Source organism: Anomalospiza imberbis, chromosome 3, assembly GCF_031753505.1.
Source record: "Anomalospiza imberbis isolate Cuckoo-Finch-1a 21T00152 chromosome 3, ASM3175350v1, whole genome shotgun sequence".
NCBI lineage: Eukaryota > Metazoa > Chordata > Aves > Passeriformes > Viduidae > Anomalospiza > Anomalospiza imberbis.
This window is the reverse complement of record NC_089683.1, coordinates 110,727,124-110,749,170: the sequence shown is the minus strand read 5'-3', so window position 1 is coordinate 110,749,170 and position 22,047 is coordinate 110,727,124. Positions and strand designations below refer to the sequence as shown.

At 43.0% G+C, this 22,047-nt stretch overlaps 1 protein-coding gene across 16 annotated transcripts in view; it reads left to right on the top strand.

The window, feature by feature from the left end:
• The window catches only part of EHBP1 (EH domain binding protein 1), a 205,091-nt gene extending 183,154 nt beyond the window's left edge, over nucleotides 1-21,937 (top strand). For all 16 annotated transcript variants that reach the window (XM_068186432.1, XM_068186438.1, XM_068186436.1 and 13 more), the window contains 4 exons: nucleotides 13,349-13,448; nucleotides 14,574-14,647; nucleotides 21,444-21,558; nucleotides 21,738-21,937. In XM_068186432.1, the coding sequence (XP_068042533.1) occupies nucleotides 13,349-13,448; nucleotides 14,574-14,647; nucleotides 21,444-21,558; nucleotides 21,738-21,828 (380 nt within the window). In that variant the 3' untranslated portion in view covers nucleotides 21,829-21,937. The remainder of the gene's footprint in view (nucleotides 1-13,348; nucleotides 13,449-14,573; nucleotides 14,648-21,443; nucleotides 21,559-21,737) is intronic.
• Nucleotides 21,938-22,047: the final 110 nt, after the last annotated feature.

Sequence of the window (22,047 nt, the reverse complement as noted above, 5' to 3'; positions counted from 1 at the left end):
TTTTGTTAAGAATTAAACTGCTGTTTAATTCTAAGGGTTAGGGTGTTGTTTTTATATGGGGAGGGATTATAGTTCCTCACATATCTCAAATGTAGCAACATCTCCTGTGATGAAATTTCTTGTATTTCACACAAGTGAAATGAGAGGCATAGAGTGAAATTAGATGATAAATATGATGGAAAAATTTAGATCTGTCAATCCACATGGGAATCTCAGAGCTTTCTGTTTTCAGGCAGTTACCTTCTTGTACTTCTTTTTTGTTTGTTTTTTAAAGACCTCTTTGGCCTGCCCATTTGCTTTTCTTGCTCAGCAGAGGCTGCCTGCAGCTCCCAGGCTGTTTTGAGGTAAAGATAATGATGCTGTCCAAATGCATAACAAAAAGAAGGAATTCTGAAGGTTTTCTATAAAGCAGCTCTTTCCCTCAATATTTTTCCTTTCCCCCTTCCTAAGTAAAGATATCTTGAGTCTGCACTCCGTTTTGAAATTTACTGTATTCCAAACCTAGATCCACTCTATCTCCTTCCAAGCTGGGTTTTATTCTTTCCTACTAAAAGGATGTTTGTGATTTGGCAGCCTGGCACACATTATATTAAAAGAAAAAAATCCAGTGGGTAAATTAGGGGTCACTTGATATATTTTTAGCCTTATCCCTACCACAGCATGGCTGGAATTTGGTGATGTGGATGGGAAGCATGTGGGAACCCACGGGCACTAAAATGTTGCACAGCGCGTGCACGAGCACACGTGTATGCCCGACCCACCAACACAATACGTAAAAAGTCACATTTCAACTTTGTTAAAGCACTCATTTCCAAGGCACTGATGTCCAAAGTATTGGTAGGAGAGTGAAGATGAGAGGGGGGGGAAAAAAAAATCTCTTTAAACAGCTTGTGAAATGTAATGTTTGAAACGGTTCTTTGAGAACGTGCAGATTATGGCTTGTGTAGTGACTCTTCCCAGCTCTCTGGGAAATGAGCTGTTGACATTCTTTTGGGTCATCATCCGAGATAGGAGGGCAACCACAAGGATTTAGCAGATAAATTCATCCAAAAAGACCTTTATCCATTTCATTGCAACTTGGAAACGTTCATGTCGAATAGCAGCATTAATGTAGCCCTTTTAGCCCTTCAAAGTGAGCCTTATGTTAAAAAAAAAAAAATGACCAGAGTAATAACTTCTATAGGTCTTCTAAGAGGTAATTCATTATTTACATAATTCTGGAGCATAAACCCATTTTTCCTTCAAGAGGCTCTGAAATAGAATTGAGGCTCTTATACAGAGTCTCTTTTGAATTCTAATCAACTGGATCTGTCTCAAATTCATTTCTAGTTTATTGTAAACAGTGGAATTTAAATTAATTTCTTCTTATCTTGTCTTTTGAAGAAAACTAGGAGCATTTTTTAGAGGTTTTTGTTTTTAAATACAGCTCAGACTTTATTTTATTTGGTAATTTTGGGGGGCTTTGGGGGTTTTTTAACTTTATAAACCAGGTGTCGGGCAGGATGGGCTTTGACAGCCAAATGACAATTACGCATTAGCATAGGTGATTATGAAATAAATAGGGAAAAAAAATTACTTTTTTTTTTTTTACTTGAACTCAAATGATACTATATAGGCTGAATGTGAGGCAAGGTTCCCACAATGCACTGTGAAAACCTAGGCTAACAACCACCCCGCTGCGTTGAAAACCCCAAAAAAAGACAAAAGCACAATGAAATAGAAAGCTTACCACCGGTAGCTTTCAAAACGACAAACTAGGCAAACTATACATCTCCACCACTCCAATTTTGTCAGAATGCTAATGAGCTTGCTCTGATCTTTACTCGGCTTCCCGTGTTTTCTACATCTTCAAGGACCACATGGCGCTAGCAAAATAAAGACAACTAAATGAGAATTTCGAATGCTTTTTGTGTTGGGACCTGGTGCCTTTCAGTTGACGCACTCGTTGAATATTCTCAACTTAAAAGCGTACAACAGGGGGCTGGGTATGAACTTTTTAGCAGGGGGAAATTTGTACAAAAGTAAATGAGTGTGATGAGGAAAATATGAGAAAAATTTCTGATTAATTTCCGCTCTATAATATCAATGACACCTTCAGCCCCTCTCATACTCCTCTAACAAGAGATGCTGATAAAAGATGAATGATTCTGTGTTGTTCACAGTGAATGTTTAGTGGTTTTTTAATAGCGGCATTCTACATAAAAGACACCAGGAAGTACTCCGCATTAGCAGTTGAGATCACTAGTTAATAGGATGATGTCTTTTAGCTTTTGTCACAAGATTATTAGAAAGGATGGGTTTCTGTTCTCATCCCGACATACTTTAGAGTGCTTGTTGAGCACAAGTGCTAAAATATAGGTTTCTTGGTATTGTTTCACATGCAGAGTAAAAGCCCATTAAATGCACCGCCTTTTACTTTTTTTTTTACCAGGTGATTTTTGTCATTGATCTCTTATTTGCCCCCTTTAGCTGTATTAATCACTTGGAGTGTTCTGCTTCTCAATGGGGGCTTGATGATGTATATGTGTATGGATTCACTATCAAAAAATAAATCCCTTATATGCTCTGCCCCTTCACAACCCTGATTATTGAGCTGTATTTACCAGCCTGTATTATACCATCTTGAATGCTTCTTACTGGAGTCGCCCAGTCTGCAAGAGAAATCCGCGCTAGAGTAGGGAGGGGTGAGCTAGGAGGAGGCATCCTATTCCCTAAGCCAAATTTCATCTTTCAAAAACAATTGAATTCACAACTCTCTTTGGAATTCCCAAAAGCAAATGCAGATTTGTATTCACCAGTGTCAGGGCTTGGGGAGGAAAATGATGAATGTTCAGTTTTGCCTGAGAGATTAATTTAAAAATTGGTTTTGTTACCTCTTCAAGCTTGCAAGCAGACAGTATGAAAAATATCTGTGCATGTGCATAAGGAGAAAAAATAAAAATCATGGTCTTTTCATATATTTCATACCTTGCCTAAATGAGGAAGAACGAATCAGTAAGTTTTATAGCAGTTTGTTAGCCTTGCTTTCCTGCACTCCTGTTGTGCTTGGGTCAGCATGATTAATCTCAGGTGAACAGAGAACTTGCCAAACCACGAGACAGTAATGAGTTGACCAACTATGTTGTGAAAGACAAAGCAGAGCAAGGATAGTATAACAACAACCTTCCTGGCAAAATAGAAAATGTAAAAGTATCACTGAAAGCAACATCTTTGATGCTTATCTTTTTACATTTAGCATAAGAAGTGACTGAAAGCATTTCAAAGAAATTCTAGATATGTGAATGCTACATATGTGATACTGGTTTGGGTCCCTGCTGGTGCTGGTTTGTGAACCTTCTCAATTGGAAATACCTAACAGCTAGGAGGCTGGAAGGGTATTACTGATAGCAGTATGTGTTGGGTGTAAGGAAAGGTTTTTGACATTAACCAAAGATTTTTACTCTAACATGATAACAGTTCACAAAACTATGCCTCAGTAGTTACTGCTTGTTTTGAAAGCAAAGGGGTACTCTAAAGCATTTGTTGCAGTGTGCACATTTGTGAAATGTTTCTCCATTGTGTAGAAACGTGAACTTGCTGCCAGGGTTGTGGTAATGGGAGCTTTGACAGCTACCAAAACCCCGGGTGAAAGAAGTGCAATGACACCATGATCGAGGTCTCGTTCACAATATGGTAGCTGTGCCTCTCTGTTACATCCAAGTGTGACTTGGGTGACCTGGGGCCTGCAGAGCTCTGTGGAGATGCCTGCAAAGACACACAGGGCAAGGTCGTTCATGGGAGTTTGTTAATGCAAATAAACTGGCACATCAGTGCGCTGATTTTCTGACAGGACTCTTCGGGACCCAGATCGCAACACATGCACAAATTTCTGCCCAAGTATGCAATTTGTAGTTGCCAGAATCATGCATTTATGAGTCATTGAGAACATCTTGAGTCCTTGAGGTTTATCAGCCTCTCCCCAGTTTTCCTTCTGTCATGTTGCCTCCACACTCTCTTACTGGCAAACTCATTCCAAAATCCATCGGTCCCTTTCCATTAACAGTTCCTGCAAAACAGACTTGTCTGTGGTAGAGAAAGACAGTCTGGCCATACCTTTCCAATTACCCAGTGTTTCTACAGCTGAGAAGCTTCCACAAAACAAACCTCCGAGTTTGCCTCTCATTTGCCCCGTCTCTTCAGTCTTAGGTCTGTGCATTGGTAAGCAAAAGTTCACAGGAGGTGACCTATCCAAGACCAAACGTGGGCAGTGTGCGTGTTCAGCCTTCCCAGGCCAAATTCATCAAATCATTAAAGCAGCTCAGCAGCAGCAGTGACCATATTTTTTTTTTTCCTCCCAGTAACACAGAATCTCATTGGCTGGAGGGACTGAGTGATAAGTCAGGCTCCTCTCCATACACTTCCCTGGCTTTTGTAGCCTCATCATTGCCTTCAAAGAACCTGTCAACAGGTTGAAGCCAGCTTGAAGAAGAGTGTCCAAGTAGAGCACTGCCCGCATAGCAGGAGACTGCTCTGGGAGAGCCCTAGGCACTATGAATAGGCTTGCAAACCTTCCAGAAGTCTTACAAGACCCAACAGACACTTGCTTCTTTTAACTGATTTCCATCTTTCTTTGTGGTGTTGCAGTATAAATGCTCTTTCATGTGCTAGGCATAGTGTTTGGCTTTGTGCCTGGAGTTAGCTTTCTCTACAATCAGTGTCTGCTGCAAAGCGAAGGCGAGGAGAAAGGCCCTTTGGTCACCCCGAGGCTCCTGGCCCACAGTGCCACTGCAGTCTGCAGAGGCCACTGTTGTTTTTTCTTGTGTTTCTCCCATTTATCACCCAAAACACCTTCTCTGTGAAAACTGGAAGCTGTGGGGCCTTGGGACGCCTCAGCCTAGCTGAACTCACCCAGTTCGCCCTGGGAAGGTTTGGATCCCAGAAGTACAAACCTGCCAGCTCCCAGTAAGAGTACACATTTTCATTAACACAGATACAAGGTCACATTCATTGCCAGCATCTCACTTCAGGCAGTTGCTTGGGTTAAATCCAGTCCTGTCCATCAAAGAAGTAACTTTATAATGTCCACTACCCTTTTCCAGCTCCAGGAGAATATGTTCTGAAGGAAGCAAGGCAACATTTGGTAAAAATGGAATAATATGCTGCCTAGTAGAGCACACTCCAATGACTTTAGGTTAATGGCCTCTCACTTCAGTATCTTACCCAGCTATCACTTCCCACCTAAATAGGTAGTAAACTGTTCTAAGGAGTAGTTACGAGCTGTACAGAAATTACTATCACTCATGACAAAACATCCGACTCTACTTGTAAATCTGCACGTGAAATAATTCATCTGCCATACCATCATCTCTCTCTATTGCTGGATTTCCAAGCATAATCTACCTTTTTTTTTTTATATACTTTCAAAAGTTTGAGTGTATCAGTTAATCATGCATGTTTTCCTAATCTGAAATTTCTTCTGAAATTTTGCTTTGTGAGAACATTTGGGTGCATAGAGTACCAGAGGGTGATAAAGCACAAGCATTGGTTTTAGTGCTAGGATTCCCTGCAGGCACTTGTCCTCAAGGCATCACTTTCTTACGGGAATCTCCAGGTGTTTCAGTGAAATCTCACCTCTTGTTGCCTGAATTTTGGGGCACAAAGTTTCTTGGTCTGGATTGATGGTCCCATACTAAAAATATATTCGTAATCTTTATCCAGTCCAGGCATTCTGTTCTGGTTGGTTTTCTGTATTTTCTACTGGCTGCTGTGTTGACTCAGCATGTAGAGAAAATCCATGGTCTTGCAGGTTTCACCTTCCACAAATTGTCTTTTTGTGGAAGTTTCAGTCCTGTGATAATTTTAGGCTGCCCAGATTGTAGGCCACAAATGTTTGCCTTCCTGTGAGTCAGTCCCACTGCAGGTAAATAAATCCCTGCACGTGCCGAGATGTGGTCAGAGCCCTGACCTTCTGTTTGCACAGCTCTCCAAAATTTAAATAGCCTCTCTGGTTTTTTTATGTTTCAGAAACCAAAGAAATTATAAGCCTCCTGCTTGATATTAAACTAATGTGATGTGTGCTTGTGGTAAAGGCATTTCCTTGGTGGCAGCTCCATTCCATTAGGGTTACAGTATTTTGGGGGCTGAAATAGTCAGACAATGCACTGCAATGTAGCTCTGCCTGGCAGATTCTTGGCAGTTGATTCCTACCTTTATGAGACTCCATTGTGTGGACATCAATGTCTCCTTCTCAACTGCTCTCAGACAGCAAGTTACTGGCCATGAATTTGCCTTTCTAATGTTCTTAGGCATTTTCCCATCCAGCTCAGACTCAAAAACTTGTGCTGGGCTTTCATCTGCCAGCTACCACTTCTGCAGTGTCATCTAAACAACAGCTCCACCTGCTTATCTGTTGCTGGCTCTTCTTGTTCATTTTCAGTGGCTTTTAATAACTGAGGAGCTCCTCCTGCTCTGAAAGGAGGAAATATTCTGGGAGAAAGCTGGGCATGATAATCTCAAATGGGAGGTGGAGCAACCCATCCACTCGTGCTGTGGGGTGTCTGTTGTGGGTTCTGTTTTGACACCAATTACTTGGAAAAAATATTATATCCAAAATTCTGAGGTTTTCCACCAAGGGTAGCCCTCTGAAAGCTAAGGAGGGTGATTTTTCAGAAAAAAATGTGTCTCTTTTGGGTTGCCTGAGTTTCACTCAGTGAAAAATTGTCAACCTCTGGTCATTTAAAATTTTTTGCTGTAGCTTTCAGTTGTGTCAGAGGCATTTTGCAGTAGGTCTCCTGTAACTCTCGTTTACAAAAAATATCTGTTGTAAATATAGGCTTTTCTGCTTAAGTGTTTGTTGAATTCAGTAGCTCACATTCAAAACAAGAGCTCGTCTGTGCATAAGCTGTTCACAGTGAGCAAGATGAGAAGACTATTAAAATCAGTGGGAAGTCTGCTACTTACTTGGAAGCATTTGAGACCTTCCACCAGCCTTTGTTAGCAATGTGAGGTTGGTCAGCTAAAACACCCGGCGCTGTTTCTCGTCCCTTCCCGTGTTGCCTTCCAGTAAACCTGTAATGGCCACAGCAGATCAGCCCCACAGTCTGGTCCAGAACACTCCACTGCAGTGGGACAGGTGTGGGTTGAACTCAGACAGGGGCAAGAATCTGTGCAGGAGCCAGTCACAGGCTAACCTGGCCCCAGGGAACATTTAATTTAACCTCTAAAAATTAAAGGTTAGCTTGTGTCCTAAAGCAGGAGGATCCAGTTCCTACTTCCCATGGTTTTTTGTTTGTTTATTTGAATATTTATTGCTACAGCTTTGCCTTTCCATATTCAACATTCAACCTGGTTTTAATTCTTGCTGAGCTCTTAGTTTCAACATTGCCTCGTGGCGACGAGTTCTACCGGTAAATGATGAGGCTTTGAGGAAAGATCATTCTTTTTATCGGTTTTAAACACACCACCTTCAATTTCAGTGAATTTCCCCAGGTTCTTATGAGACAAGATGAGACACATCCTAGAACTATTCTTTATTTGCCATTCATGTTCTCCTTCAGGTAAACAAGCCAATCTGTCCACTTGCTCCTAATACAGAAACTTGTAAAAACTCGTCCCTATGATTGGGTGGATGCAACTTTTTTTTTTTTTTTTTGAAGCAGACAAATAAAGACAGTGGGGTATGTTTTCAAAAGACCTTCCTGTTAAATTTGTGGAATTCACTGGCATTTGAACAGCTCTCAGTAGTCACCAAGCTTCTGTCAACTACAAAATAGCCCAGAAAGAGGAGCAGAGCGAAGTCAGCCAGTTTTTGTTGTTATTTGCCCCGCTCCAGTTCCCATGCACTGGCATTCTCCTGCTGGCCTCTTCACCCAAGTGTGTTGAGTGAAGAAAGCTTCTTCTATTCTATTTTAAAACTGTGTGTAAACATCAGCAAATGGATGAAGAATGAGCTCTGTCTTAAGTAGGTTGTTTTTCATGTTGTTCTGTTGAGGTAAATGGGGAGACATGGGAAGGGTTCTGTGTTTAACCATGACACCATGGCACACACACTACACACAGTGCAAATAAAATTTAAAAACAATTACTGCTTAAGATGGCATACAGAGTGATTCCTGTAAACCTGTTATTTCTTGCCAGACTGAATGGGCTGGTTTGGGATGCTGATGTAAACCCTTTATTATTTATCCTCTACAGGTTGTAATTCATTTTTGCACAACAGCTAAATACATTTACATTTAAGGATTTTTTTTAAAAATATTAATCTATTGTCTTATCTTGACAGATTTACGATGGTGTAAAGTGTAAAGTAGTTACTGTATTCATCCATTTATACTGTAAACTAATCTTGTCCCTGCATGTTGTTGCTTTTCCTTCCTTTTAAGTGGTATTCTCAGTGTTTTGTAGCACTTCTTTCTCTGTTTTCTTAGCACTGTACAGGTTCACTATGTTAATCCATATTGGGTTTATCTAATGCCTAGCTGCCCAAACGGCTTAAAATAATGGGTCTGATGGTACATAGGCACACTGGTAGCTGGCTGAGTTTGAAAGCACTTTCAGCAGGAAAGGAAAAGAAAATTGTTCTTTCAAATTGATTCAGAAGAGACATTTGTCAAGATGCTTCTTATTTAAATAATTTAAGATATAATTAGCTTACAGGGTAAACAAAAATCCATTTGTAAATCCAGAAGAATATGAAGGAGGATGTGTTTGTAAAAGTCTGCCAGGAAGCTGTACAACATTAAAATAAGCTAGTTGCTTATATTGTTCTCAGAAAATGGTAATGTGTTTGTTACCGTGCTTCTTGAGTATTGTAGAAGAAAATTGACCCAAGTTTATTTCAAATAACAATCAGAAATATGTGTGATGAGCCACAGGAGAAGGGAAAAGGATTTGGGGTTGTGGTTTGTTTGTTTGGGTTTTTTTTCCTTGGCTATCATTAAAATTCTCACTATCAATACTTGGGCTATCACTAAAATTTTTCCAGTAAGGGACAGAATTACCAAACTTTATGCTGCAGCCTCTGTTGAATCCTGAGCAGGAGCTATTGCAGTTTGGAATCACAACTCAGAAGCCAGTAGGAGCTTCTCATATCTGAGGGCAGAATTTAATGTCTTGTGCTATTTGAGGCTTGGTGTTGGGCTCATTCCTAATCATTGAGGAGGGTTCTGGTAGATGTCAAGTGAAGAGAAGAATAGAGCACGCATCCTTCACCACTCAAGCCAGACAATGAAATTAGAAAATGGCACTGGGAGTTGATGTGAGAGAATTCCCTTGGATTCCTAGAGGAAGAATAAAACAAGAATGAATTAATTAAAAAAAAAAAAAGAAGAAAATAGTTGGCGGGGGTGGGGGGAGAGACAGAAAGGAAGAGGGGAAAAAGAAAATAAATGAGAGAAACCCCTGCCAGAAGGCTCCTCAGGTTAAAGTCCGACATTAAAAACTGTATTGACTTTTCACATAAAGGCGTGTGTACTCACTGTTTCATCTGAGTTTCTGGTGCTGCATTTTTCAAATCTCTTACCGAGCAGTTTGCATGCATATGATGTTTGCAGCACTGCCCGCTCTTATTTGAAGACTGTTTTCAGAAGTCATTATTGAACTATAGGATAAAAAGGTATAAGCATAATTACGTGTTAAAGAGAATAAATATGTTCTGCTAGATAGTTAACCAGATGAGGTTAAACAAGATAAGATGAATTCTGGTCTTTTTAGAAAACTGGCAGTCTTCATTTTAAGCTACAATGTAAAGTGCTTTATCCTGAGATTAGGTATTGTGGCAGAAGCTAAAACTGCCTTTTTCCCCTAACCGTGCCAGAATACAACCTCCTTTTCTTTCTGCGCTAACAAGACTGCTTTACCACCACAGCCCACTCTAAGTAATTAAATCAATCCTTTGTACTTACCGTATTCTCCTCTAGTGACGGTACTAGATCTGATTATATGCTTCATGCATATTCAAAGTACAGCACTGACAGCTCTTTAATGAGCTCTTACTTAATCAGTACGAACAATGTTCATCTTGTTCTTTTTTTCCTCATACATTAGAGCTAGGAACAGTTGGGGAAAAAATGAAACATCCAGCATTCATTTGAAAAATATATTGTACTTTGAAAAGTGTCTAAGCTGGAGAAGTTGCATTCTGCCCTTTAAAAGTCTGATGGACAAATTGGATTACTAGTATTGGATTAAATAACAAATGGTTAGAGGAGAAATGAGAAAAGCTCGCTGTGATCACAGGCTTTAATATTTTTTGTTACTTATAAAGCTGAAGGGGTCTTTAACCAGTTATTAAAGTCAGGATTAATTTGTAATGGTCCAACTTACTAGCTTTAAAAGGGTTTTGTTGTTGTTGTTTATCAAAAACAATAGTGTAATGCATGTGTTATGGAAAAAATTTAAGTTTAAGATCTGTGGGCTATTTATAGATTTTCAGCATCTTGTACTGGCTTAGATAAGGGGTTTGCATGTGTGGGATCGATTTGTTCTCCAGCTTGGGTTTTTTTGCTTCATTTAAATAATCTGTACAGTTTGTTGGGGGTTTTTCCCCCATGAACAACACAGATACTTTCCCAATTTAAATTTTCAAGCATTTGTAGCAAGTCAATTAAATACTTGTTTTACACTTGGAAAGTGGAAACAACAACCGCCCCAGCAGCAGCTTGAGTTTTACAGAGTGAAACCGTGTTGAAGAAAGGCTTTTTCTAAATTTTTTATTTAGAAACTGTAAATGTGAGTTTAGCTTGCAGTATTGCTGCAGTAGGAACACTCAGTTTTTCTTTGTTGAAAGTGTTTCATGTGCATCCTTTCACCAAGTAAAAAAATGAAGTAATGCTCTAATGCTAGTGTATTTGCCGAAGAGTTATTTAAATTTCTTATATATGGGAGTTCATCTTTATTTTGCTTGCCTGGGAAGAATTTGTTTCAGCTCTGTGCACAAGAATTTAAAAGCTGACAGTCAACAAATAAAATATCAGCATCGACTACTATTAATATTGCACACATGTGTCATTTGACTGATCAAAAAGGCCTTTGCCGGGGTAAAATTGGCCTTTTTCCAAATTGCAAGCTTTTTCTCAGCTTTTTCTTTTTTGCTCTTTCTTCTTTTGTTGCTGCCCGGGGATTTGTGCCTATCGCAGCCGATATCACATGACCGGTGTCAGGGCATCACATGGGTCCAAAGCGAATACAAAAACAGATTTAAAATTCTGTAAAAACAATCAAGACTTTGTTAATTCACTTCTAAACCAGCCCATTCTATGGATATTGCATGTGCTTTGGTGTCAGCACGGATATATTAAAGTAGGCACCTGTGCAGATCTGGCACGACAGCTCCAAGCTTTACCCAGATCTTTTCTCATTAAATGTTGCAACTAACTGTTTTTTGGAGGAATGCATTAATAGAAAGAAGATTATATCTGAAGTCTGTGTTCTTAACCTGAAATTGCATGGAAAGTCAACGAAGTCAGATCCACCATTGAGCCAAACACTTTGGAGACATTGATTTCTCCCATTCCTTTTTCAAGGCTTGCAAAATTAAATGCAGTAAGGGCTTGTATTTATAATCTTTGAGCCAGACATCCCAGTCCACCCCAAAACTAACAAATTCATTGAAATGTTACTGTAGCCGTGGATGTCTGGCTGTGAGAACATTGCCACATTGCTATTAAAAAATCGCATGTGTTACAGAATAGACTGGTCATTTTGCAAGGATTAAAAAAAAAAAAAAAGGGCAAAAAAATCCCCTTCTTCTTGACCTCTCCCCTAAATAAGTTTCTTCTACTTGTGCATTTCAACAAAAGGTTGGTAATACTGATTATTATCTACTTCCAAAAGAAGACCCTGTTAGATGGACCGGTACAGCAGCAACGCCTTTGATCTGTAACTTAACAGCAAAGTGTACTGAACTGCTGAATATTGTTGTAAATGCCATGGTGTGATATTTTATGCACAAAACCCAAAGTGGAGATATTGGGAGAGAGTGTTTCTACATGTCAGATTTCTTCTTTCATTGCTCCATTGCCCCAGAAGCTGGGCCTGCTGCTTTTGCTTGGAAAAGCACTGTGGGTCCATCCATGCTTTGGGATGCTCCTGTCTCACTGCTAGCAAATTGTGGCCCTAAAAGCACCGTTCCAGGAAATTTCATTGACCAGGCACTTTCCAGGCAGATAAGTGGATATGGGTGGATGTCTCCTATCAGAAAGGAGAGCACGCCAAATGTAACCTTTTCTTACTGTGTGGGTCCACCAGTTCCACCCCAAGCTGACCCACTTGACATCTACCCACACTCTCCCAATGAAGCACTGTCAAAGCTGGGAAACAAGCTCACATGACCAAGCTCATGCTCCTTTGCCTCTATTCCAAGTTTATTCCTAGATTCATTTTAACCCTATGGAATGTGTGAGTTTCATAATTCAATGAGGACCATATAGCCTTTGCTCTTCACCTCAGCTTGAGGGATGGGAATGGCAGGTTTCCACAGAAGCACAGCCTCCACAGAGGACTTGGAGAAAGTCCCTGAGCTCAGAGAGGGTGGAATTTGGCTGAGCAGCCCTGCTACATGGAAAGCACAGTCAGGAGTCAGGAGCCCTCTGGACACTCCTCTGCCTTTTGCTCATGGTGCAGGGGTGGTGACACAGAGTCTTAGAGAATCTGCTTGAGTTAGCACTGCCTGCAGGTAGGCTATGAAGAGTCCTGATCCTCATCCTGATCCTGATCCTGCCTGGGATGGGTGGGGGCTAGGGAAAGGGGTGCTAGTCCATGCATACACACATGGGACCCTTGGGTACCTGCATCCCAAGATTATTTCTATTTGTGCACACGCTCCCTTTGGTTGCAGGTTGAGGAGAGGAGCAGCTCTTTCCAGCTGATCTGGAAGAGTGGCCATGAACACAGAAGCTGAGCAGGTGCCCACACCTTAGTTCAGGATTAGCATCTCCTCTGCAGCTACTTTGATCCCTGCTACATCATCCTGGCTGTGCTGGGTTTGCATGGGTGGAGTGGATCTTCCCTACAGGAATTGTTTTTGTGTTTGGTGATGACCAGACATCTTTTAGCAGTAGGGGTTTTTCACTGGAAGCATTACAATTGTATCGTTCATTTGGGAGAATTTAAAATACACAGTCCTTTTAAAAGGTATTTATTTAGGGTCGGCATGATAAAGAGCACTACAATGTATCCTGGAGGATGGCTGCTTTCAAAGATTTATTTATAAGCCAGGCAGAACTTTGCAGTCATATGATATTTTTACCATTTGAGAATATGCCTTGTCATGCTCAGTGGTACTGGCAACTGATGCTCCAAAACCTGAAGTGAAAATATGTACCTCAATTTGTGAAAGGCCACATAAGTAATGAAGTTCTTTTGATTGCAGGAAGAAACACAGAAGAAGAAGAAGCTATGATGCAGGAGTGGTTCATGCTGGTTAACAAGAAGAATGCCTTAATAAGACGAATGAACCAGCTTTCTCTTCTGTAAGTACAGATGAACATATGTATTTACAAAAGGATGATTTACTCTCCAGATAAAAGCAAAACTTTTTTTACTCTCTTCCCATTAGGCTTCAAAAAAAAAAAAATCCCTCAAAAGTGAGTAGCGTGGATGTGTTACACATTGAGTAACTTGTTTTTCTCATATTTCAGACTTGAAAATGAGAAGCATGCAATGTCACAAGATTAGCCAGAGCTGTGAAAAAAAGAAATTAAAGAAATACTAAGCACTGTTACATTTTCAAAAGCCCAACAGTAGAATAAAATTACATTTTAGAAATGCACAGATAGATTTGGATTGTTCCTCAGATGAGACAGATGAAGTCTATTCAGAGAGAGAGCCAAATTTGAGTCACTACCTGCTTTGTAGAAAATCCTCAGTCCCATCTCTGCTGAAGGGATGTCAGTAAATCAGTCACAGTGCAGTGATACCACTGATACTGCAAAGAAAATACAAATGAACCTTTTCTCACTGGCAGTGTTGAGGAAGGGAGAAGGTGCTGCTCGTTTTTAGAGGCATTCTGCCCCGAGTGCTTCTCTTCCAGCTTCTTTCAGTTTGATATTTCTTTCCGTAATGCCACCTAGTGTAGATGCCTGCATACTTCCCTGGGAAGAGCCTCTGCTCACCTATCTCCTGCCGGGTCTGAACTTGACAGAGGATTTTACCTGCAAAATGCTAAGCTTTCTAATCCCTTGTCTAATTTTTATTGTTGATTAGGGCAAAATGTATACAGAATAACACTTCCAGTGTCCCATTATCTTGGTGAATAGGTTGATGCTGGAATTTGCTCATTAGATCTAGGGGAATATTTGATACTTTGGACATTCCAAAACAGCTGTTCCAGAGATGAATATGAAATAATTGCATCCTGTAGTGCAGTGGAGTTAAACTGGCAGAATTAAAGCCAACCTTACGTGAAATGAAAAGGCCCTGTTACTGAATAGGCCACCTGAGCCAGATTTTAAGTTTGTGTATCATTTGTTTGGAGTAGCTTAAAGTTAAAGAGAAAAGTCAGTCCCGAGTCCCAAAATCAATGTAAGTTAAAGGTGCTTTTAAGTGTTTAATGATTTAGTAATTAACATATTGATGAACATTTGCAACTTGCCTAGGGAAAAAGAACATGACCTAGAAAGGCGCTACGAGCTGCTGAACCGGGAGCTGAGAGCAATGCTGGCTATTGAAGGTAAGAGCAGTGCTGGGGACTGAGGGGGGAAGGCTCTCACTGCTGGACAGGTTTGGCACCTGGAAGTGCCAAATGTGGAGGCTTCTCTGAAGCCCATTGGTAATGCTGATATTTACATCACTTCAAGTGATAGCGCACAGCAAGTGTGCTGAGGCTGCAATCCCAGTATTAAGTTTTCTTCAGGATTAGGAAAAAAAAAAAAGAAATTAAAAAATGTCCCAGATACGGGACAAGGAAGTATGGTCTTGTTGCAATAAACTCTGCAAACAAAGTGATGAGGAGGAAGAGCATGTATCTGGGGTTTAGTTTTTTTGTTGCAGTAGTGCTCTCTTGGCTTTCCTGTGGCATCGTGCTGCTTTTGGTGCCACAGAAAAGGGAAGGGGTGACCCACAGAAGAGGGCCTCTTCCTTTTAATGTTTCAAACCTGTTCTACAACAGCAACTCACTGGGGGGGGGAAAAGCCTCATTGGTTTTGGTGGTAAAACACTAAGTTTGTCAAGTAAATATTTCATCACGAGCACCAGCAGGATTCGAGCGATCCTTTGCACAGTTTCTCCCTTCCCTGCGACTCTCCCCAGTTTAGTCACCTCACCTGAATGGAGGTAACACTCAGGGGAAGATTGACACGGGATAAATGAAACAATTGCACCCTTTCCATAGGGCTTTCCAGTGAATTGTACCGTAATCCTTGGGATGATTCATAATAAAAAATAAACATCCAGATAGCTTAAACCATTGCTTGCATTATTTTCTTATTTAAATATCTTAAGTGTTTTCTAATGCTGCACCACTTATACCTCTCAGTCACAAATGCTGCCTTACAGTTCAAAGATGTTTGCTTTAAAGTTAATCCTTTGGGCTCTGTAAAATGGACCTTTTGTCTAATCAATGCAAATTGATTTTGCTATTCTGTATTGACCTCTCAACCCTTTGACTGTCCATGGTAATTTCTTTCTTCACCTGATAAGGTACCTGATCCATAATAAATCAATTCTAATTAGTTTGGAGACTAAGTTTCTTGGAAAAAAGCAGCAGGTTTCAGGTAGCTTTTTCATATCTCTCCATCTGTAGTTATATTTTTTGCATAAGACTATCTTCACTATATTCTTGGATAATCCTGAGTTATAAATATCTACATTGCTTTCTGCAGAGACAAGCTAGATTAATTTGGAATTGTACTGATGAAATATTTAAAACGTAAAATAATCTAAAACTAGAGAGGAGCTAAGAGATCCTGGATTTAAACCTAAACTTTCGATGTTTAATTGTCTCATATATGTATGCTGCCTTGGAATGTCCTAGCAGCAGCCTTTGAATGTCTGGCAGCTTCTGCCGTTTACACATTGTCTGGAACAAAAATGGTTTTTTAATTTCTTTTTGTAAGTTCAGAGAGGTATCCCGAACTCCAGAAAATCTTTTTCTCTCTCTCTTTCGTTTTTTTCTCTTTTTTTTTTGGTTTTTTGGGGTTTTTTGTTTGTTTGTGTTTTTGTTTTTGTTTTGCTTTGTTTTTTGTTTTGGTTGTTTTTTGTTTTGTTTTTTTAAATATGCTACTGGTGATATGGTAAACAGAGATTTAGGAAGCAAACATAAGTGCTGGAGAATTTTAGTTATTTTGAGGGATTTTTTTAATTTATGCAACAAAGTCCTCATTTAGCATTTTAGCTCTCAATAAGATTATTGGTCTTCTAGAACTTTTAACAGTTACCTGCTTTTACCCAAAAGCCACATTAAAGGAGAAACTCTTCCAGGAAAACACCTGTGAAAACTCAAAATACGCGTTTGTGACATCTCGCCTCTCGCTGGGCGCATGGGTGTTTTCTGTATTCAGAAGATGCAGAGATGCAGTTTTTGGGAAGCGCTGCTAAAACCACACCATTTGCAGTGTGATTTCTCTGAAGAAGCAGGGGCTGCCCGGACAGCCCAGCACTGTCGGCTCCGAGGCCATTTAGCCGATGGCTCATGAGTGCTTGGGCTCTCTGAAAGAGTTGAAAAGACAGATCTCACTTTTACCAGCACCACTTCCAAAACCGAAGTATATGGGCAGGGAAAAAAACCATATATATGTATACACACACACACATATGTATATGTAAGCGGATGGGAGAGGTTTGTTTGTCCGAAAGAAAGGCAGAACACACCAACCCAAACTGGAACTTTAAAAAGTCTTTTGCAAGCTGGTAATTACTGTTTTGGTAAATTGCTCCAACTCTTCCACGCGTGACTATGCTGTTTAAAAATCTGTCAACCAATTTACTTAGCTGGTTGGTGACAGGGGAAAAAGGGGGAGAGAAGAGCTTTGTGGAAGGTGGGAGCCTGCTGATGGCAGATAAAGGCGGCTCTGCCGTGCCTGCTGGGGCAGCGTGCGGGCAGCGCTGCGGCCGGAGCCGCTGCCCCTTCGGATGTTCAGTGATGTGGAGACACTGGCTCCTTCCCGGCCGCTCATCTGCAGGCACCCCCAGCCCTGTGGCCTCTCGGAGGGTTACGGCACTTCACGAGGAGCACAGGAATGACCCAGGGGGGTAAAAAAAAAAAAGGCATACTCGCCCCCGCCTCCCCCACGGAGCCGTGGAGATAAGAAAGGGAGAGTTAAGGCACTGCCTGCTCGCAGCCAGAAAGTGTTCCCTTGGACTGTTCCGACCGAGACAGGCAGGAAACCCCTCGCTAAGAGGCCAAAGAAAACGCAGGTAAACGGGGTCCGTCCCCAGCTCTGCAGCTCCCCGCGCGTCCTGCTGGCTGCTTGGAGCCGGCTGCTCCTGTGCACAAGGTGCTGCATTTCAGAGCCCGGTTTTACTGCAGCTGCAGCCGAGTGCTGGGATGCCTCACGTCCAGCTACCTTGCCTCTCACTCCTTTCTTTTTTTTTTTTTTTTTTTTTTTTTTTTGCCTCCTTAGAAAAGATAAGTTCATTTTTGCACACCTTGGGGTGGTGTGTTCATTTTCTGCCCAAGAAATGGATCTTCATCCGGATTTTGTACATCTTGATTTATTCTTGGCTTATAGTTTGAAGTGGGTGCTCTTCTAAAAGGATTTATGCATAGGTTCACTATTTTTGTAGTTATGGTTTATATGATAAGCTTTTTATATTTAAAATCAATATGTAATCCTGTGGAGGAGCTTATCCTCTAAAACCCCATTTGTAAATCTATTTTAGCTTTGTTACACCGCGCAGCCACAGTATTCCATAGATTGATTAGGTTCAGCAGCAGAATCCTATCAAATGGCCTGCTCTGATGATGATGCAAACTCTTTCAGGATTGCTAGTTGACTGGAACTAAAGATAAGACCTGACTGCAATCCCCCAATGTGCTCTTTACAAAACTAGTGTTAATTTTCATCAAAGTGCCAGGCTTATTTATTATAGTGGCAAGGTTGAAGGTTTTACTACGAGAACTTTCGACCATTTCTATTAAAGCATTTCTATGGGAACTGGACGTCTGTTTGCTAAAAGTAATTATCAGTTTAAGCAGCGGGGAAAAAAAAGACAATATGAAGTCAATGAAGATGAATAATTGAAAACATTTCTACTTCAATGTGAATTTAGCAAACTCTGTCATTTTAAACTGCCCGTTGCGAGTGGTGGCACGGGAGCTTTAGCTTTCAACACTTTTAGCTCATATACAGCCTCAGAGCTTAATCCTATTTTTGTCCAGAGTGTAGCTTTTATAACAGTATTATTCTGAAATCTTCAAATTAATCACAGCCCATATTGTAGCTTCCCAAAGCTGCAGTCAGCCTGGGTAACTATATGTGACAGGTGTTATAGGTAATCCTGGCTTAAAAGGCACAACAGGTAGGAATCAAACTTGAACACAGTTGCTTTTTTAAACATAGGGATGCTTCCCAAAACTGCTGCCCAGCAGTATTTTGTTGGATAAAACAAAATTGCAAGGTAGCCACCTATAAAATGCTATTTAAATACTTAGAGTCAGTTACCCTTTTAACCAATTGCTGCTTGACTCTATTTATTTTGGGGGGAGGAAAGGCAGACTCCTTTCCTAGAAATGGAAGTAAAATTGCAAGGGAATAGTTCTGCCAGCAGGTTTTCCCAAGGCATATTTCAAACATTTATAATAAGCAAATGCAGAAAAAAAACCCAAAAAACCCCGAAACAAATACGCAGTTCTGTTCCATGAAATCCTAATAGGACATTATTTACTTCACAGGGCTGTAAGATGAAGCAACAAAACCTGTAGCACTTTGGAAGGGACTTAACTGAGAAAAATAGTGAGGGACTGAGCAAAACATATACTGAAATATTCTGACCTGTTTGCTCTTTCAAAAACTAAAGTTGCAGCTGCAACTGGAGAACAGGGGATGAACGAACAAACAAACCAAAAAGAGCTTTAAAAATAAGAAGTGAAAGCCATCAAAATTGCAAAAAGTTCTATAAAGTCCAGGTAGAGACGATGGATTTCAAATCCATTTTCATCCATGTGCCCAGATGTGCCGGGGGAGCCTGAGTCAGTCCCAGCACAATGCCCAGCTGAAGCCGGGGGAAAGTTAACCTGAAAGTTGGGAACCAGGTCTGGGGGAAGCAAACACCCCTGAAACCCTCTGCAATCTCTCTCTCTCTCTCTCCTTTTCTGTCTGGCTTGCTGCCGTGGCCCTTTTCAGGGCCTTTTCAGTGTTGTCATGCTGAGATCTCATTGCGTGTGAGGGACTTTATTTGTGGGGCAAAACGCTGCGGTTTGGGGAAGCTCTGACTCGCAGAGTGGCAGTGGAGTGGGCTTTAAATGGGTTGAAGTGAAGGAGCTTTGCCCAAAAGGAGCAGAAGGGGAAGCAGCAGTGAAAATCGAGAGACTGCTCCAAGAAGTAGCACCTAAAAGGCTGCTACCCAAATTAAAGCAGCTTTGTGGCAGGAAAAAATGGCTTGGATTACCAGTAATTTTAGCTGCTAACTCCACTTCTAATCTGCGTGCACCTGAAAAATAATTATTTCCTTAGCAACGGTGGAGGGGAAGGGACACATTAAAAAAAAAAAAAAAAAAAAAAAAGAAGAAAAAAAGAAAATTAGAAAGGAAAAGAAGGAGAAAAATAAAAACTGCCGGGAAGTTCGGGCAGTGCCCTGCCAGGCCGGTGCTCCGGGAAGGGCTCTGGTGCACCCGCACCGCCGCTGCCTGCAGGACGCGGCCGTGCGTGCCCGCAGTGCCTGCACACGCGTGTGCCGTGGGTTCTCCTGCGTGCTGCTCTTCCTGCGGCTCGCCCGTGGGCCCGTGTGCCCAGGCAGACGGCGAGGAGGGCGCGATAAAAGCGGTTACACATTCCTGCCTTTCTGCCGCTCTTCCAACCTTCATTGCATGATGATGCATCTAATTTTTAATTTGTAAATACAAGGCTGAATTCCCTCTAGCACCACTTGCTTTCATAAAGCTTCTGAGCAGTTTGCTGTCTTGAATAAATTTGGCTTTGGAGGGGGGTCAGGGGGATTTGAACCACCGCATTCTTGCGGGGTTTGTGAAGATTCACATGGTAACCGGTGGGGAGCATTGTTCGGCTTATCTGAATAAGCACCAGCCATGTGAGTTTTAACATGATCGCCCAGGGCAATGGAGAGCGCGGGTGGGTGGGGGAGAAAGCCAAAAGGACTGCACCCTGTCTCCCCTTCGCCTTCGGGAAGCGCGGCCGAGGAGGAGGAGGACACCGCCGGGCCGGTGGCGATGGCTTCTCCCGGTGGCTGGTGGTTTTTTTTTTGGAGCTGGTGTCCTCTTTCCCTCCCGCTCCTCAATTGTCCTGCTATCTCCCTCATAATCTACTGCTCCTGCTTTTCATTGTTTACCTTCTTAATGAGGGAGGCGGGGAAGGCTGGGGCTTGACTGACAGCGACAAGCCCTCACGGTCTGGCTGGAGAGCCCAAGGCTGCGGGCGGCCCCGGGGGGCTGCGCCGGGCCGGGCCGGGCCGGGCCGGGCCGCGCCAGAGGAATCCCTATGGGAATAGCGATGCTGCCCACCCGCCGCTGGCCGCCAGCGCCGGGGCTGGAGGGGCCCTGCGATATTTTGTAGCAAGTGTATTTTTACTTCAAAGTGAGGAATGCTAATTAAGCGCTACCTGCCTTTAAAGTTACTGCGGAGCATATGGTGCGCTGTGTGAGATTCCTCCAGCCGCTGAGAGCAGGCGAGGAGCGCGCAGAGAGGAGCCGGCCTGCGGGAAGCGGGCATTCCTCCGGGAGGCAAACCCGGCAGTGGCCATGCCCGCCAGCGGACACAGGAGCGGGGGAAAACAAAACTGATTTTACACTAAAAAGAAATTAAAAGGAAAGGAAAGAAACCCCCACCCTAATGACCTCAAAATCGCTGCTCAGCTCCCCCATGCCAAGGAGGGTGAAACGCCGCCGGGCTGCGCTTGTCCCTGCGGTGGGGAAAGAGGCCGGGACCGGGCCGGGCTGTGCCAGGCCGGGTTGGGCTGGACCAGACCGGGCCGGGCTGTGCCAGGCCGGGTTGGGCTGTAGCGGACCGGGCCGGGCTGTGCCAGGCCGGGTTGGGCTGTAGCGGACCGGGCCGGGCTGTGCCAGGCCGGGTTGGGCTGTAGCGGACCGGGCCGGGCTGTGCCAGGCCGGGTTGGGCTCTACCGGACCGGGCCGGGCTGTGCCAGGCCGGGTTGGGCTGTGCCAGGCCGGGTTGGGCTGTAGCGGGCTGGGGCAGGCTGCGTTGGGCTGTACTGAGCTGTGCCAGGCTGCGTTGGGCCGTACCGGGCCGTACCGGGCCGTACCGGGCCGCAGCGCGCTGTTCCGGCCGGGATGGCAGTGCCGGGCGCTGGCGGCCGCCGCTCTCACCGCTGCTCTTGTTGTGCTTCTCCCGCAGACTGGCAGAAGACCGAGGCGCAGAAGAGGCGAGAGCAGCTCTTGCTGGACGAACTCGTTATTCTCGTTAACAAACGGGACGCGCTGGTCAGGGACTTGGACGCCCAGGAGAAGCAGTGAGTCGGGCAAAGGGGGAGGGGGTCCCCGCCGAGCCGCCACGGTCCCCGCGGAAAGTTTGGTCCGAGTCCGCGGGCGCCGTGGCCGCGGGGGAACTCGGCGCGGCCGCGGAGGCGAGCGGGGCCGGCGCGCATCCCGCGCAGCCCCTCACCGCGCCTCCCGCCGCCTCTTTCCGCAGGGCCGAGGAAGAGGACGAGCATTTGGAGAGGACCCTCGAGCAAAACAAAGGCAAGATGGCCAAGAAGGAAGAGAAATGCGTTCTCCAGTGAGCGGCCTTCCCGCAGCGGCAGCAAAATCGCAGCACGGCTTTCTTACGTTCTTAAAATGCCGATATGAGACTGGGAAAAAAAAAAAAAAAAAACAAAAACACCAGAAAAAGATGTTTTGAAAAAAAATTAAACTTTTTTCCATTTTCTTAGGCCAGATCTAGGCTGCGCCGGGCCCCACTCCTTTGGTTTTTTGTTTTCCATTCAAGCAAACTCGCGTTG